Below are 17,273 nucleotides of genomic sequence, written 5' to 3'. Positions count from 1 at the left end.
GTCGAGGGCTCCCCAACCTTTTTTGTGCCATGGACTAACACCCTTAACCAAGGGGTCCGTACTCCCCAGGTTGAGAACCCCTGGTCTAGGTGAATTTGAAAGCAGGTTGAAATTTGTTAGCAAAAGTGACACAATTGACAAATAACCCAGAAGAACAAAAAGCAACGACAAAGCAGTTGTCAAAGTCAACGTTTACAAAAAGTTTGGACAGGTACATGGATGGTAGGGATGTGGAGGGCTGTGGTCTGGGTGCAGGTCGATGGGAGTAGGGTTTAAATGGCTTGGCATGGACTAGTTGGGTCGAAGGATCTGTTTCTGTGTTGTACTCTATAACTCTAAATGGGTGGAGAGTGGGGGTTCAGAACAATCACTGTTCCACACAGACAACAAAAAGACCAGCGTAGCTGGGGCCAATGCAAGGTCCATGGCTACAGCTTTGATTGGAGGGGGAGAAGTTAAGATGACACTAGAGGGCAACGTCTTCGAAATCATCAGAGAACCAGCTAAAGTTCTTCTCTTTAATGAATCTTTTTTCCTTTTCAAGGTGGCTGGTGGAGTCCTGTCTGTGATCTACAGCTGCACTCAAACTGTCGTTCAGAACAGCAGCGACTTCCTGCTTCCATAACTCACTAAACAACCCGGCATGTTTAATATCTCCAGGAGTAGCCTGGAAGAATCGATTCCTTGCCAGTGTTCCCGACTGGAACTTCGCGAAGACAGGAACATCGAGGGAGAGGGCTGTTCTCTCCCTCTCTCGCTCCCTCCCTCCCCAAATAAGCATTGCTTCAGATTTTAACACTGAAACAGCGATCTGATCTCTCTCGCTGTGGAAAGGGTGACTCCTCTGTCCCTTTTAATGAGAGAGAAACAGGCTGTGAGATGTTGAAGTGCTGGGTTATGAACTGTAGTTTTTGTTGGACTGCAGATCATGGGCTCCTTGAGGGCTTTGCTATTGTTTGCTTGGTGGATGGAGGAAGCTGATGCTTTCTGCTAGGGGGAGGTGGGGGGGTTGATGCTGCCTGTGCATGGGAGGGGGGAAAGGGGGCTTTGGAGTTCTAACGTTTTTCTATCGTCCATTCTTAGGGATTTTCTGTTTCGTGGATGTCTGCGAAGAGTAAGAATTTTAGGTTCTATTCTGTATACATTCTCTGATATTAAATGGGACCATTGAAACTACTGTAGAAAGTGTCTCTGCATATTAATGAATGCAACATAAAACATCACGGGTTTTGCACACGTGTTAGCAAACATATGTGATACCATACCACCAAATAAAGTGATTGAATTGATGGCAAAAAGCTTGGTCAGTGAGACAGAGTGTAAGTTGTAACTTGAAAGAGGAAAGGATGGGAGAGCGTTAGGGATTTATTTCCATAAGTGTCTGAAATACCAGCAGCCAACATGGCACGGTGTTGCTTTACAGCACCAGTGAACCGGGTTCAATTCTCACTGCTATCTGTAAGGTTGTTGAACATTTTCCCCGTGACCATGTGGGTTTTCTCTGGGTGCTTCAGTTTCCTCCCGCGTTTCAACGACGTAAGGGTCAGGGTGAGTCATGCTGCGTTAGCACTGGAAGCATGGTGACACTTACAGGCTGCCCCCAGCACATCCTCAGACTGGCGTTGATACAAATGGCGCATTTCACTGTATGTTTCGATACTTCAAAGTACATGTGACATTTATATAGCTAATCTTTAATCTTTCAATAATGGAGTGATGAAATTCTGGGTGATACAAATGCTAAAATTAGAGGAATGCGAAAAGTTAAAAGGGTCATATATTAGGAAAGGTTACAAAGAAAGAATAGGAAAAGCTATAGAAGAATTTAAAAACAAAACTAACCTTTGACAGCCTTACTAATCAAGATCCTATCAACCTTCTCTTTAAATATATTCAATGTCTTGGCCTCCTCAGCCTACTGTGGCAATGAATTCCGCAGATTCACTACCCTCTAGCTAAAGAAATTCCTCCTCATCTCAGTTGTAAATGGCGTCCCTTGATTCTGAACTAGTGCCCTCGGGCCCTAGGCACCCCACTACAGGAAACATCCACTCCACATCCACTCTATCTAACGAAAGGCCCAGATAGGGGCTGGTGGGGTGGTAGGTGAGGATGTGGTGAGGCAGATGTGCACAAAATGGAAGAGATGTGGTTGAGGGTAGTGTTGATGGTGGAGGAAGAGAAGCCCTTTTCATTGAAGGAGGACATCTCCTTCGTTCTGGAATGAAAAGACTCATCATGAGAGCAGATGCACGGGGACAGAGAGATTGAGAGAAGGGGATGGCACTGTTACAAGTAACAGGGTGGGAGGTAGTCCAGGTAGCTGTGAGAGTCCATTGGTTTATAATAGATATCAGTAGATAAGCTGTCTCCAGAGATAGAGACAGTGACATTGAGAAAGGGGAGGGAGGTGTTGAAAATGGACCAGGTAAAATTGAGGGCAGGGTGGAAGTTGGAGGCAAAGTAGATGAGGTTATAGACAATAGGCAATAGGTGCAGAAGTAGACCATTCGGCCCTTCGAGCCTGCACCGCCATTCTGAGATCATGGCTGATCATCTACTATCAATACCCGGTTCCTGCCTTGTCCTCATAACCCTTGATTCCCCTACCCATAAGATACCTATCTAGCTCCTTCTTGAAAGCATCCAGAGAATTGGCCTCCACTGCCTTCTGAGGCAGCGCGTTCCACACCCCCACAACTCTCTGGGAGAAGTTCCTCCTCAATTCTGTCCTAAATGACCTACCCCTTATTCTTAAACCATGCCCTCTGATACTGGACTCTCCCAGCATCTGGAACATATTTCCTGCCTCTATCTTGTCCAATCCCTTAATAATCTTATATGTCTCAATCAGATCCCCCCTCAATCTCCTTAATTCCAGCGTGTACAAGCCCAGCCTCTCTAATCTCTCTGCGTGAGACAGTCCAGACATCCCAGGAATTAACCTAGTGAATCTGTGCCGCACCTCCTCCACAGCCAGGATGTCCTTCCTTAACCCTGGAGACCAAAACTGCACACAATACTCCAGGTGTGGTCTCACCAGGGCGCTGTACAAATGCAAAAGGATTTCCTTGCTCTTGTACTCAATTCCCTTTGTAATAAAGGCCAACATTCCATTAGCCTTCTTCACTGCCTGCTGCACTTGCTCATTCACCTTCAGAGACTGATGAACAAGTACTCCTAGATCTCTCTGTATTTCTCCCTTACCTAACTCCACACAGAGCTCTGCTTAGGTGCAGGAAGCAGCACCATGGCAGCTGTCAATGTAATATAGGAAAAGTTGGGGAGTGATACCAGTGTAGGCTTGGAACATAGACTGTTCTATGCAGCCAAAAAACAGGCAGGCATAGCTGGGACCCATGCGAATACCCATGGCTACACCTTTTGTTTCAAGGAAGTGGAAGGAAGCAAAGGAGGAATTATTGAGAGTGAGGACAAGTTCCGCCAGATGGAGGAGAGTGGTGGTGGAGGGGAACTGGTTAGGTCTGGCGTCCAGAAAGAAACTGAGAGCTTTGAAGCCTTCCTGGTGGGGGATGGAGGTGTGTAGGGACTGGATATTCATGGTGAAATTAAGATGCTCAGGGCCAGGGAACTTGAAATCATTGAAAAGATCAAGAGCGTGTGAAGTGTCATGGATGTAGATAGGAAGGGAATGAACCAGGCAGGAATAAAACTGAGCTGAGGTGTGCAGATATGAGTTCAGTGGGGCAGTTCACACATCTGCCCTCACTCCCATCTTCCTGCTGCCCCATCAGGGGTAGAGTTCCTTTTGTCCTCACCTCCCACCCCACAAGCCTCCACGTCCAGCACATTATTCTCCAGAACTTCCACCATCTCCAACGGGATCCCACCACCAAGCACATCTTAAACAAGAGAAAATTTGCAGATGCTGGAAATCCAAGCAACACACACAAAATGCTGGAGGAACTCAGCAGGCCAGACAGCATCTATGGAAAAAAGTACAGTCGACGTTTTGAGCTGAGACCCTTCGGAGGGACTCCTTTCCATAGACGCTGCCTGGCCTGCTGAGTTCCTCCTGCATTTTGTATGCGTTACCAAGCATATCTTTCCCTCTCAACCACTTCCTGCTTTTCACAGTGATCACTCCCCACACGACTTCCTTGTCCATTCGTTCCTCATCACTGATCTCCCTCCTGGCACTTATCCTTGCAAGTGGAACAAGTGCTACACCTGTCCCTACACCTTCTCCCTCACTACCATTCAGGGCCCCAATCAGTCCTTCCAGGTGAGACAGCACTTCACCTGTGCGTTTGTTGAGGTCACTTACTGTGTCCAGTGCTCCTGGTCTGGCCTCTTGTATATGGGTGAGACCTGATGTAGATTGGGAGACCTTCGATGAGTGCCTACATTCCGTCCGCCAGAAAAAGTGGGATCTCCCAGTGACCACTCATTTTAATTCCACTTCCTATTCCAACATGTCAGTCCATGGCCTCCTCTACTGTCGTGATGAGGCCACACTCAGGCAGGAGCTGGACCTTGTATTCCATCTGGGTAGCCTCCAACCTGATGGCATAATCATTGATTTCTCGAACTTCCGGTCATACCCCAGCTCCCCTTTCACCATTTCCCATCCCCTTTTCCCTCTCTCACCTTTATCTCCTTACCTGCCCATCACCTCCCTCTGGTGCTCCTCCCCCTTTCCCCCTCCTGTCCCCTCCTATCAGATTCACCTTTCTCCAGCCCTGTAACCAATCACCTTCCCAGCTCTGTACTTCACACTGCCACCCCCCCTTTCCAGGTTTCACCTGTCGCCTTGTGTTTCTTTCTCCCGTCCTCCCACCTTCTAACCCTGACCCCTCATCTTTTTCTCCCCAGTTCTAATGAAGGGTCTCGGCCCAAAACGTCGACGGTTTATTCTTTTCCATCGATGCTGCCTGGCCTACTGAGTTCCTCAAACATTTTGTGTATGTTTGTGGACAGGGAATCCAATGGACTGGTTAGTAACCAGGTCAGAGAACAAACACCTTGGCATTGGGATCCGATACAAGTTTGGGCACAGGCAGCTGAGTTCTGGATGAGATCACATTTCCACTGTTTGCAAGACGTGGACAGCACTGGGCCTCGAGGTGATAAAGGCACAGACGAACATTCCAGTAGAAAGTCGGCTGGGTTAGGCCAAGAAGGAGGCAAAAATAACGACATACAAGGAAAGAACAGGCAGCCAGCCATAAATTTCTTTAACATACAGAAAATGCTGGAGCAACTCAGCAATTCAAGCAGAATTGGTGGAGGAGAATAAACAGTAGACATTTGGGACAAATTTTCCAGAGTCTCCAGAATCTCTTGTGTCACTTATTTGTGTGTTGTATGGGAAAATACAAGGATCTCTCAGGATTCTGGAGGATTCTGGCGAGTGACCCGCAAATAGCCTGAATCTATATCTCTTTCAGCTTGGAACAGGGTTGGGGTGGGGTAGCTTTGGCTGGAACTCAGCCTTTTAAATTACTTATGTCTCCCTCTGCCTTGGCAGGTTAGAGACTAGGTTCCTAGTGCAATTTCTCACCAGGTCTGTGAGCAATTAAAATGAAGCCTACACAGTTATGGTGCCACATATAGCCTCACCTAAACATTTCCTACACATTAGCTTTCTTTTGATACAAAATGTACATAGATTTATGAGTGTAATCTCAATGCTGTACAAAAATATTTGGAAAATCTATTTCCATTTTGCACAAGTTCATGCCATCTGTTTCACATAAGCAATCATTACCATTAGCACTTTTATGCCAGAGATTTCAAAAGGAATTAAAAACTTTATATTGTATATGCTCAGGGGAATGCAACACATCAAAATGGGTGGAGAAATCAGGGCTTACCAAGATACCAATTCACAAGATACACTTTTTCCTCTCTCTCTTCCTCCCTCTACCTCCTCCACTCTCTCTCCCTCATACTCACTCCTTCCTTTCCCCTCTCTCCCTCTCCCCACCCTCTTTCTCTCCCTCACTCTCTCTCCTTTGCACCCTCTCCTGCCCCCCTTCTCTTCCTCTCTTTCTCCCTCAGTCTCCCATCCTCCCTCTCTCTCCCTCCCAATCTCTCTTCCTCCCTCCCTCTCCATGACACTGTTCTATCTTTAATTATTGCCAATGTACAGATACAGGACATTTTTCCTGACACCTCCCCAAGAAAACACTTTACGCAAATGATTCCTCACACTGCTGTAAATAAAAGAAATTCGTCCTGTTAAAGTAGCACAATTTTCAAATAAGATTGCTCACACCGGCGAAATCTGCTTCAGAAGTTTCCAGAAATCCAAGTGCTTAATTTGTTACTCCACATCCATGACACAGGCAAAATGCGTTTGCGGATGGCGCGAGATTGATTGAGGAGGAAAATGTTTATCCGTAACATGTCAACTTTCTCCAAGAGCACATCAGGTATTTATTCAAAGAGGACAAAGGCCTTTTATAGTCAAGTAATCCAGTGGGCTCCTTTAATCTTCGTATGTGAGACTCTGCTCCACACAGTACATAGATTTGTAAAAGACCCTCTCAAAGAGCTTCATGTACACTGGAAACAGGTAAGACCACAAGACATAGGAGCAGAATTAGGCCATTTGGCCCATTGAATCAGCTCCACCATTTGACCATGACTGATTTATTATCTCTCAACCGCACTGTCCTGCCTTCTTCCCATAACATTAACGCCCTTACTAATCAAGAATCTATCAACCCCTGCTTTAAATATATCCAATGACGTGGCTTCCACAGCAGCCTGTAGCAATTAATCCATAGAATCACCAGTCTCTGGCTAAAGAAATTCCTCCTCATCTCCGTTCAAAAGGAATACACTTCTATTCTGAGGTTGTGCTTGTAGTAACTTCGACTTTGAAAAAGGCACACTCGACAACTTCATGCCAACTTTATCTCGAACTTCAAAACCGTTATTGATACACGAGGCTTTCACAACCCGTACGGCATGGCAGGTACACTATATACAAAGCCCACCGGAAGTGAAAAATGGAACGGAAGTAAACTCCCCCCCACCCTTATCCCAATTAGTATTAACTTACTTTTAATAATGCTCACATTACAACACTTCTCCCCCTTTAAAATCCAACATCCCCCAAATGTAAAAACTAGGAAATAAAAACAGTGGTGTTATTAACTTGTGTTCCCCTGAAAACTTAATACTAGTATCTCAGCAACAGTTTATCAACACAAAACATCTGGAAAATGTGACAGATTCAACATTCAGTCTAACAACAATAAAAAAAAGAATTGTCCCGTCAGAGATTCAGTCTGTCAGGAAGAAACTTGCCATAATAATTCACCATGCCCAAAAATGATTGGAGTTCCGTGACGGTCTTAGGGCTTGGGGCCTCCTTAATAGCCCTCACTTTGTCCTCCACAGGACAAAGCCCCTCAGTTGTGATCTTGTGTCCCAGGTAAGTCATACTCGATGCCGGGAACACACATTTTCCACGTTTCAACTGCAGCCCTGTGTCTGAGAGCCTCTTCAGCACCCGTTCTAAATTAGCCAGATGCTCTACCTCCGTAGCCCCCGTGATCAAAATACTATCAGGGTACACTGCTATGTGCGGAATCCACTGCAGCAAAGTGTCCATTGTCCTTTGGAAAATGGCAGGGCTGGACGCCACTCCAAACACCAGGCGATTGTACTTGAATAATCCCTTGTGCGTATTAATTGTGACGTACTCCTTTGAATCCTCGTCAAGCAGCAGCGGTTGGTAGGCATGGCTCATGTCCAGCTTTGTGAACAGCTTACCCCCCGACAGGGTCGCAAACAGGTCATCCACCCGTGGCAATGGGTACTCCTCTAGCCTAGAGACCTGATTCACCGTAAGCTTATAATCCCCACATAGTCACCGTTTTGTCTGCCTTTAAAACTGGAACAATGGGAGCCGTCCACCTTGAAAACTGGACAGGCTCAATAATGCCCAGCCTCTGTAAACATTCCAGCTCCTCCTCGGCTTTGCCTCTCATGGCATAGGGCACCAACCTGGGCTTAAAAAAGGTGGTGTAGCCTCAGGGTCAATATGGAGTTTCACTGTCACGCCGTTCAGTGTGCCCAGCTCGTCCCTGAAAACGTCCCTGTACCGCTGCAGAATGTCCTCCGTCATGTGTGCATACTTAATTTCATGCCAGTTTAGCTGGATTTTGCGAAGCCAATTGAAACACAAAAGACTGGGCCCCCTGCCCTTAGCTATCACAAGCCTGGCTTCAGCCTTCTGACCCCCAGCTGAAATGTCCGCATATAACACCCCTAAATGAGGTACGTGCTGCCCCATAAAGGTCCTAAGTTTGAGCTTTTGACGGTTTAATGGGAGGTAGGTTGGACCCCCATGTCCTCCTGTAGGTCTCCTCACTAATGACCGATGCAGTAGCCCCTGAATCAATCTCAAACTTAATGTCCTTTCCCCTGACAGTGACTGTGGCATAACATGGTTCAGGTGGTTCCTCATCTGTTTCCACTGCAAACATGTTGTAGGCACACGCTGCCTCTTTATCTGCTTCTTCTAGATGGTGTGTGGCTGCCTGAGCCTGTTGAGTTTTCCCCTGCCCAGGCTTAATCTTACCCTTTGAACTTCTGCACTTTTTAGCTAAATGTCCCTTTTTGCTACAAGCATAGCAGACAGTGTCTTTGAATTTGCAATCATTTGCATAGTGCATCCCTCCACACCGGAAACATTCCACCCGCTTTGCCTGTTTACCAGTCTCCCTCCTGACTTGGTGCACAGTCGCCGACTGCGACCTCCCACGTCCTTTCTGGATATCCTTGACATCATCAGCAGCCATCTCCATGCCTTGGGCAATCTCTAAGGCTTTCTTGAAAGTCAGCGGTGCGGTTTCCCCTAACAGGCGGCGTTGTATACCGTCATTATTAATGCCGCATACCAATCGATCACGGAGCATGTCATCCAACACCACTCTGAAATCACAATGCTCCGACAGCTGCTGAAGCTCGGCCACAAAATTGGCCACAGACTGACCTGGCTTCCTGAAATGACTGTGAAACTTACACCGTTGGACTATCACAGAAGGTTTCAGATTGCAGTGGTTCCCCACGAGCTTAACCAGTTCGTCATATGGAATGTTCCCCCCCCCCCACCGGTTTCCGCGGTGTGGCTAAATTCCTTATTGGCTTGTAAGTCTTCGCCCCACACACACTCAGGAGAATAGAGCGCTTCTTAGCCTCTTCAGTAATTCCATTAGCACAGAAAAAGTGTCCCAACCTTTCCTCATACTCCGGCCAGTCCTCGTTTCCTTCCAGAAATTCCCCGATAGTTCCAAACGTAGACATCTGAAACACAAAGCTCCCATTCGAAAAACGTGCCGATACGTTCACAAAACCAGTTCACCTCGTCGCCAAAAATATGTAGTAACTTCTACTTTGAAAAAGGCACACTCAACAACTTCATGCCAAAGAAACAACTTTATCTCGAATCAAAACCGTTATGTATATACAGAGGCGTTCACAACCCGTACGGCATGCCAGGAACTCTATAAACAAAGCCCACCGGAAGTAAAAAAGGAACAGAAGTAAAACCCCCCCATTATCCCAATTAGTATTAACTTACTTTTAATAATGCTCACATTACAACAGTGCCCTCTGGTCTTAGACTCTCCCACTACAGGAAACATCCTCTCCATCATCATCATCATCAGGTGCCATGCCCAGTTTGAGCTTTGACTGCCATGGCCCACACACTGCTGTATCGGGTCAAGTGGATCAATTCATTGGTATTCATTTCCAGTTCTCTGGCTGCTGTCTCCATCATCATTTGTCTTTGTCTTCCTCTTGCTTTCTTCCCTTCAATCTTTCCCATAATTACCATGCATTCTAACTCCTCTTTCCTAATTACATGTCCAATGAAGTTATGTTGCCTTTTCATGATCTCATACATTATTTCTCTTTTTGTGTTTGCTCTGTTCATGACATTCTCATTAGATATTCGTTTTGTCCATGATATTCTTTGCATCCTCCTCAAAAACCACATCTCTGCTGCTACAATTCATTTCCTCATGTTATTAGATATTGTCCAGCATTCTGAGCCATATAACATAACTAGATAAACGTAACATTTCAGTACTCTGAGGTGGGTTGTCATGCCTAGTTTAGTATTGGTCAGTATACTCTTCATTCTCGTAAAGGTGTCTTTTGCCATCCCTATTCTTCTTTTGATGTCCAAGTCGCACCTGCCATCTGATGTCACCCAGCTTCCTAAGTAGCAAAAGTTCTGTACTTGTTTTATGTCCTCCCCATTTATTCTCAGCCTGCAGATCGGATTCTCCTTCTTTTTGGATATCGCCATACAATCTGTCTTTTTGTAATTGATAGATAGACCCATTTTTGCACTTTCTTCAACAATTTTGTAGTTCTTCCTCCGTACTTGCAATCAACACAGTGTCATCTGCATATCTGAAATTATTGACGTTTTCACCGCCAACTTTGATTCCCAAGATGTCTCTTATTTTTTGTAATATTGTTTCACTGTACACATTAAATAAATCAGGGGAGAAAACACACCCTTGTCTAACGCCTCTCTTGATTTTCATAAACTGACTCACTTCTCCATCTATTCTTACAGCGGCAGTTTGTTCCCAGTACAGATTTCTGATTAGGCGGAAGTCTTTCGAATCTAGATCTAGAGTTTTCTGTAATATTTCAAATAGCTTATTGTGCTTCACTTTATCAAATGCTTTTGTGTAGTCGACAAAACAAACAAACAAATCTTTTTGCACTTGAATAGCTCATTCTGATAGTATCCTTGACATCAATATCATGTTTCTTGTACCTTTGTCTTTCACAAAACCACATTGTTCTTTGCCTATTGCAGCTTGTATCTTACTTTTAGCTCTTGTCATCAAAATTCTTAGAAGTATCTTGGTGATATGACTCATTTAACTTATGGTCCTATGTAATTCACATTCTATTGCTCCAGGTTTCTTAGGAAGAGTAATAGATACTGATTTTTTCATCTCTTCTGGTATTATTCCAGTCTCAAAAATGTCGTTGATTAAATCAGTAAGTTTTCATATCCTCTCCATATCCACTCCATCTAGGTCTTTTAATATTCAATAGGTTTCAATGAGATGACCCCTCATTCTTCTAAGCTCCAGCGAGTACAGGCCCAGAGCCAAACACTTCATAAACATTAACTCTTTCATTCCTGATGTTAATTTTCTCTGAAGCCTCTCCAATGTCAGCACATCCTTTCTTAGATAAGGGGCCCAAAACTGCTCACAATACTCAAAGTGTGGTCTGACCTCTGACTTATAAAACCTTAGATACATACTGTTTCTAAAAAGAAAATGCTATTTAATTATGGTATAGCTTAATTTCAAGATTCAAGATCATTTATCATCATTCTTCAGTAGATGAGAACAAAGGAGAACAAAATGATTGTTACTTTGGCTCTGATGCAGCATTAAAAAACATAATAACTAACTATAAAAAGAACACAATAAAAAAAGAACAAAAAACTACAACAAATAAATTGATTGAAGACTTCTGCAATTCGGATGCTTGTTTTGTGGAGAAGTGACGATACTATACAGCTGTCGCAGTGCATCCCTGGTGTTAGCGCTCGAGGTTATTGTGACACCATTACACCTTGGGGTGCTCCAGAGCTCGGAATTCAATTCCAGCACCATTCTGTAAGGAGTCTCTGTACGTCCTCCTCGTGGAATGTGTGGGCTTCCCCCTGGGTGATCTGGTTTCCTCCCACAGTCCAAAGATGTAACAGGTAGGTTAAATGGTCATTGTAAATTGTCCCGTAATTAGGTTGGTCGGGTTTGTCGAGGCTTGCTCAAAGGACAGGAAGGGCCGACTCCATGCTGTATCACTACACAGCACGCCACATGTTAGGTCAGAGTCTCCAGTGCATAGCCGTCACATATTCTTGCAGAAATCCCTGCTCATCATATCTCCAAAATGATTGCACGAGCACAGAAACAGGGAGAAATAAAAGAGAAAACAGTTTAAAAATAAACACAAGAGATTCAGCAGAAGCTGGAAATCCTGAGCAACACACACTAAACGCTAGAGGAACTGAGCAAGTCAGGCAGCATCTATGGACTGGAATAAACAGTCAATGTTTCAGGCTGAGATGCTTCATCAGGACTCCATCAGCATTGTTAATAGTTTAAAAATGCTATTTTTAAACATCTTGAAATGAAATCAGAGAAAGCACTGTCTTGCCACTTGAAATAATTTATGATGATACAGTTATTACTAAGCGCAAATGCCAAGAACTTGTGTGCAGACATCAACTGTTATCATAATATCATGAACTGATGTCATTTGGATTTTATTTAAATGTTGGAATTGACTGGTATGCACAAATTCACTTTGAAAATCTGAATTAAAAACTGAGTAAAAAGTTAAATCAGAAGTAAACAAGAATCACTGCGTTTCCAATCAATTGCCAGGCCCAGATTGACACTAAATGGAGTTCAAAGTAAGTTTGTTATCAAAGAATGAATTCCATATTCAACTTTGAAATTCATCATCCTGCAGACTCCCACAAAACAAAGAAAGACAATAGAATCCATGAAAAACCACAAAGACTAACATTGTCCAATGTGGATAAAGAACAAATAATAAAAAAGCAAAGAATTAACACTTAGAGCATGAACTGCCGGGTCCCCAAAAGTGAGAATTGTGAACGTGAAGGTGGAAGAGGCTTTAAGGGAATATGTTTAGGCTGGGTGAGTGGGTGGCAGCATGGCAGAAGGAATGAAAAATAATAAGCACTCATCCACTTTGGTTCTCATGAAAGGAAAGTGAAATGTTTGTCTAATGGTGAGAGATTTGTCTTGATGTTCAAAATGAGCTGGGAGCACTTGTACACAAGTCTCTTAAGGCCCACGTGGAGATGCAGCAGGCAAGCAGGAAGCCAAGTGATCTGTTATTCTTTACATCAAGGCTTCTTTATTCCAGAGGGTGGTGAATCAGTGGAATTCATTACCACAGACAGCTGTGAAGGTCAAGTCATTGGGTCTATTTAAAGCGGAGGTTGATAGGTTCTTCATTAGTAAAGATGTCAAAAGTTACGGGCGGGGTGGGGACAGAGAAGACAGGAGAATGCTTTTCACTATACCTCAAGATGTGACAATATTAACCCAACTTTACTTCTGATAACCAGCACAACGTACCTTGATTCAAGAGGACCAGGCTTCCTGTCAACAAGGCCACACAGTTGGTGGGTTGATGATTGTGTAGATACTGAAATCCCCATCCACGACTGAAAGACTTCTCGTACATGTACTGCGAGGCGTCACTGATGACTTCTAAATATCTTTCCTGCTGAGTTTTGTTCAGATGGTCATACAGAAAGTCATAAGCAGTGGCAAAACCCACGAGTGAGTGAGCGAGTGGAACCTCATCCCATGCGGCGTCCTTGACCAGCCTTTGAAGGAGAAAAATATCGTGAGCATAATGCAGTGTAAAACTCATCAGATTGCTTGACTTTATTGTGTTGGAGTCTGACAGTTCTGATCTGACATTCTTTCAGAAGTCACGAGGCATAAAACTTCATGATCATTTCACTAAGCGCTAAGAAAGGGAAGAGAGTTGAAAATGGGGAATAGTGAGAGGCAAATAGGGGAAGGGAAAGAAGAAGCTAAGATGAAAGATGGTGGGCCAACATGTTCAGCCCTTCTTATAGCACAGATAAGAGGCATTCCATTCAAATTTGTAGATAAGAATTAACCAATCAGATAGTCCTTATTCAAATAACGTGACACCAAAGAAACTTCCAGAATAATTCAAGTACATGTAACCACTAGGAACAATTGCATATACATACTCTGACCCCTGGGAAACATACTGAACAATTACATGTATTTAGGTCGTTATATAAAATACAAGCAGGTATAAATTGTTAAACTGCAAAGAAAATAAAAATTATCCAGTCTAATCCAACATTCAGCTTTTTATTTGCTGAATCAAAAATAGGCATGAATTGCTCCATCAGTAATGTGCTAATTGAGGATCATTGTAAACTCACAATTCACAACAAGAATGACTAACAGTGTTAGGCACTCCAAATCTTTTGGTTTGTCTTAATCACTGCCCAGAAATGAATTTATTCTAATATCTCTCTCTCTCTCTCTCTGGCTATCCTTCCCATAGGATGATGATGATGGTTCCTTTCAGTCAGCTAGTGGGGTTTATACCCCACTCTTCAGAAAGGAACAGCGTGTGCGTGAATGGATTTTAGGTGAGTAGGGGGTTGCACATGTCCAGACCCACCCTCTCGACGTCCCCTCCCGGATCCAGCGGCACGGTGGGGTCCAGGACGGCTGGAAGAAGTTCTGTTGCAGTGAATGGCCAGACCAAGCTTCGATGCAATGGGTGCCCTTTCTGCGCTTCACGGCACGTGTTTGCTAGATGGCCGTTGACCCTACGAGAGGGTTCATCCGTCCTTTGACAGGTCTTGTTTTTCGTCCTGCAGGGTGTCTAGCCACCCTCCTCGCCAGGCAAGCCTGGTGGAGGAGCCAGTTTAGTCGGCGACCACCCGACCATGCGACAGGTAGTACTGGGTTACATGGTACCAGTAGCACTCAGACGAGTGACCTGACGGTAAAAGATAAGTCATCACCAAAGCAATGAATTAGGAGGAAAAATTGAGAGGAGGAGAAAACGTAGTAGTCTTTTTTGGACTTTTTAGTTTTTCTCCAGAAAGAAATTGGAACAAAAATAGGAAGACTTAACTGATTTTTTTTTTCTTTAACATCAGTGAGTTAGAGTAGAAAACATTATTCACCTAAATCTGGAACTCTATCAAATGTTGAAAGGCCTAGATCGAGTGGAGGTAGAAAGGAAGTTCCCTATAGTGGGAAAATCCAAGACAAGAGGGCACAGCCTCAGAATTAAGGGACGTCCCTTTAAAACTGAGATGAGGAGGAATTTCTTTAGCGACAGGGTGGTGAATATGTGGAATTCATTGCCACAGATGGCTGTGCAGGCCAAGTCATTGGATATATTTAAATAGTAGGTTAATCGTTTCTTGATTAGTAAGCGTGCCATAGTTTAAGGGGAGAAGGCTGGAGAATAGGGTTGAGAGGAATAATGAATCAGCCATGATGGAATGCAGGAGAACCTTGATGGGCTGAATGGCCTAATTCTGCTCCTTTGTCTTATGGTCGAGATATAAATTAATACATGCGTTTATCAGTATTGATCTGTTGTGGTTGATAACACATGAAATTAGTGTTTAGGTGGAAAATACCCTTCAACCTGCAGGACACTGCTATTGTGATTTATTTTAGCAGAATATCATTGCAGAGAGGTGTCCTTGGTGGGTGTACAAAATGCTAGACAGATCATTATTTGATTTCTCCACTAATGAAGGAAACATGACTAGTGTACAGTTTATCAGGAGCAGTGCTGTGGCAAATGAGATGCTGTAAATCAAGATGCACAGAAACCAAAGGAATACAACATTTTGAATATAAAAGCAAGGATATAATGCTGAGACTTTATAGAGCACTGGCGAGGCCTCACTTGGGAGTATTGTCAGCAGGTTTGGGCCCCTTATCTTAGGAAGGATGTGCTGAAACTGGACAGGGTTCAAAGGAGGTTCACGAAAATGATTCCAAGTTTGAATGGCTTGCCATATGAGGAACGTTTGATTGCTCTGGGCCTGTTTTCACAAAAATTCAGAAGAATGAAGGGTGAACTCATTGAAACCTATCGAATAATGAAAGGCTTTGATAGAGTGGATGTAGAGAGGATGTTTCCTGTGGTGGGAGAGTCTAGGACCAGAAGACACAACCTCAGAATAGAGGGGTATCCTTTTAGAACAGATAAGGAGGAATTGTTTAAGAGAATCTGTAGAATTCATTGCCACAGGCAGCTGTGGAGGCCGAGTGTTTATGTATATGTAAGGCAAAGATTGATAGATCCTTGATTGGTCAGGGCATGAAGTGATTCGGGGAGAAGGCAGGAAATTGGAGCTGAGAGGGAAAAGGATCAGCCTTGATGAAATGGCAGAGCAGACTTGATGGCCCAAATGGCCTAATTCTGTTCCTATATTCTGCATGGAGGTCGGTCACCAGTGGAGTGTCTCAGAGATCTGTTCTGGGACCCCTACTCTTCGTGATTTTTATAAATGACCTGGATGAGGAAGTGGAGGGATGGGTTAGTAAATTTGCTGATGACACAAATGTTGGAGGTGTTGTGGATAGTGTGGAGGGCTGTCAGAGGTTACAGCAGGACATTGATGGGATGCAAAACTGGGCTGAGAAGTGGCAGATGGAGTTCAACCCAGATAAGTGTGAGGTGGTTCATTTTGGTAGGTCAAATATGATGGCAGAATATAGTATTAAGGCAAGACTCTTGGCAGTGTGGAGGATTAAGGGATCTTGGGGTCCGAGTCCATAGGACGCTCAAAGCAGCTGCGTAGGTTGACTTTGTGGTTAAGAAAGCATACGGAGCATTGGCCTTCATCAATCATGGGATTGAGCTTAGGAGCCGAGAGTTAACGTTGCAGCTATATAGGACCCTGGTCAGACCCCACTTGGAGTACTGTGCTCAGTTCTGGTCAACTCACTACAGGAAGGATGTGGAAGCCATAGAAAGGGTGCAGAGGAGATTTACTAGGATGTTGCCTGGATTGGGGAGCATGCCTTATGAGAATAGGTTGAGTAAACTCTGCCTTTTCTCCTTGAAGTGATGGAGGATGAGAGGTGACCTGATAGAGGTGTATAGGATGATGAGAGGCATTGATCGTGTGGATAGTCAGAGGCTTTTTCCCAGGGCTGAAAAGTTTGCCACAAGAGGACACAAGTTTAAGGTGCTGAGGAGTAGGTACAGAGGAGATGTCAGGGGTAGGTTTTTTACTCAGAGAGTGGTGAGCGCATGGAATGGGCTGCCGGCAACTGTGGTGGAGGCGGATACAATAGGGTCTTTTAAGAGACTTTTAGATAGGTACATGGAGCTTATTAAAATAGAGGGCTGTAGGTAAGCCTAGTAATTTCTAAGGTAGAGACATGTTCGGCACAAATCTGTGGGCCGAAGGGCCTGTATTGTGCTGTAGGTTTTCTATGTCTCTATGTTTCTATATCTTATGGTCTTAAGGTCTAAAAGTCATAATGTCAAATTCACCTAATTTCTTTGCATAGTTTTATTCACAATTTCTTTCACAATTAATGTGAACAACTCTCCGCAAACTAGCGTTCCTCCAACATTTGCATTCAGCATTCTAACTTCACTGCTTCAGAGTCAGGTTCAGTTATTTATCACATGGACATTGAAAATCACAGTGAAATGTGTTGTTTGCG

At 44.1% G+C, this 17,273-nt stretch overlaps 1 protein-coding gene across 4 annotated transcripts in view; it reads right to left on the bottom strand.

Annotated features, from left to right (window-relative positions):
• The window catches only part of dse (dermatan sulfate epimerase), a 138,211-nt gene that overhangs the window by 43,352 nt on the left and 77,586 nt on the right, over positions 1-17,273 (bottom strand). For all 4 annotated transcript variants that reach the window (XM_072251621.1, XM_072251624.1, XM_072251622.1 and 1 more), the window contains one exon: positions 13,143-13,396. In XM_072251621.1, coding sequence (XP_072107722.1) covers positions 13,143-13,396 — 254 coding nt within the window. The remainder of the gene's footprint in view (positions 1-13,142; positions 13,397-17,273) is intronic.

This window comes from Mobula birostris, chromosome 2, assembly GCF_030028105.1.
Source record: "Mobula birostris isolate sMobBir1 chromosome 2, sMobBir1.hap1, whole genome shotgun sequence".
Taxonomy (NCBI): Eukaryota; Metazoa; Chordata; class Chondrichthyes; order Myliobatiformes; family Myliobatidae; genus Mobula; species Mobula birostris.
This window is presented reverse-complemented; position numbering and strand designations above follow the sequence as displayed.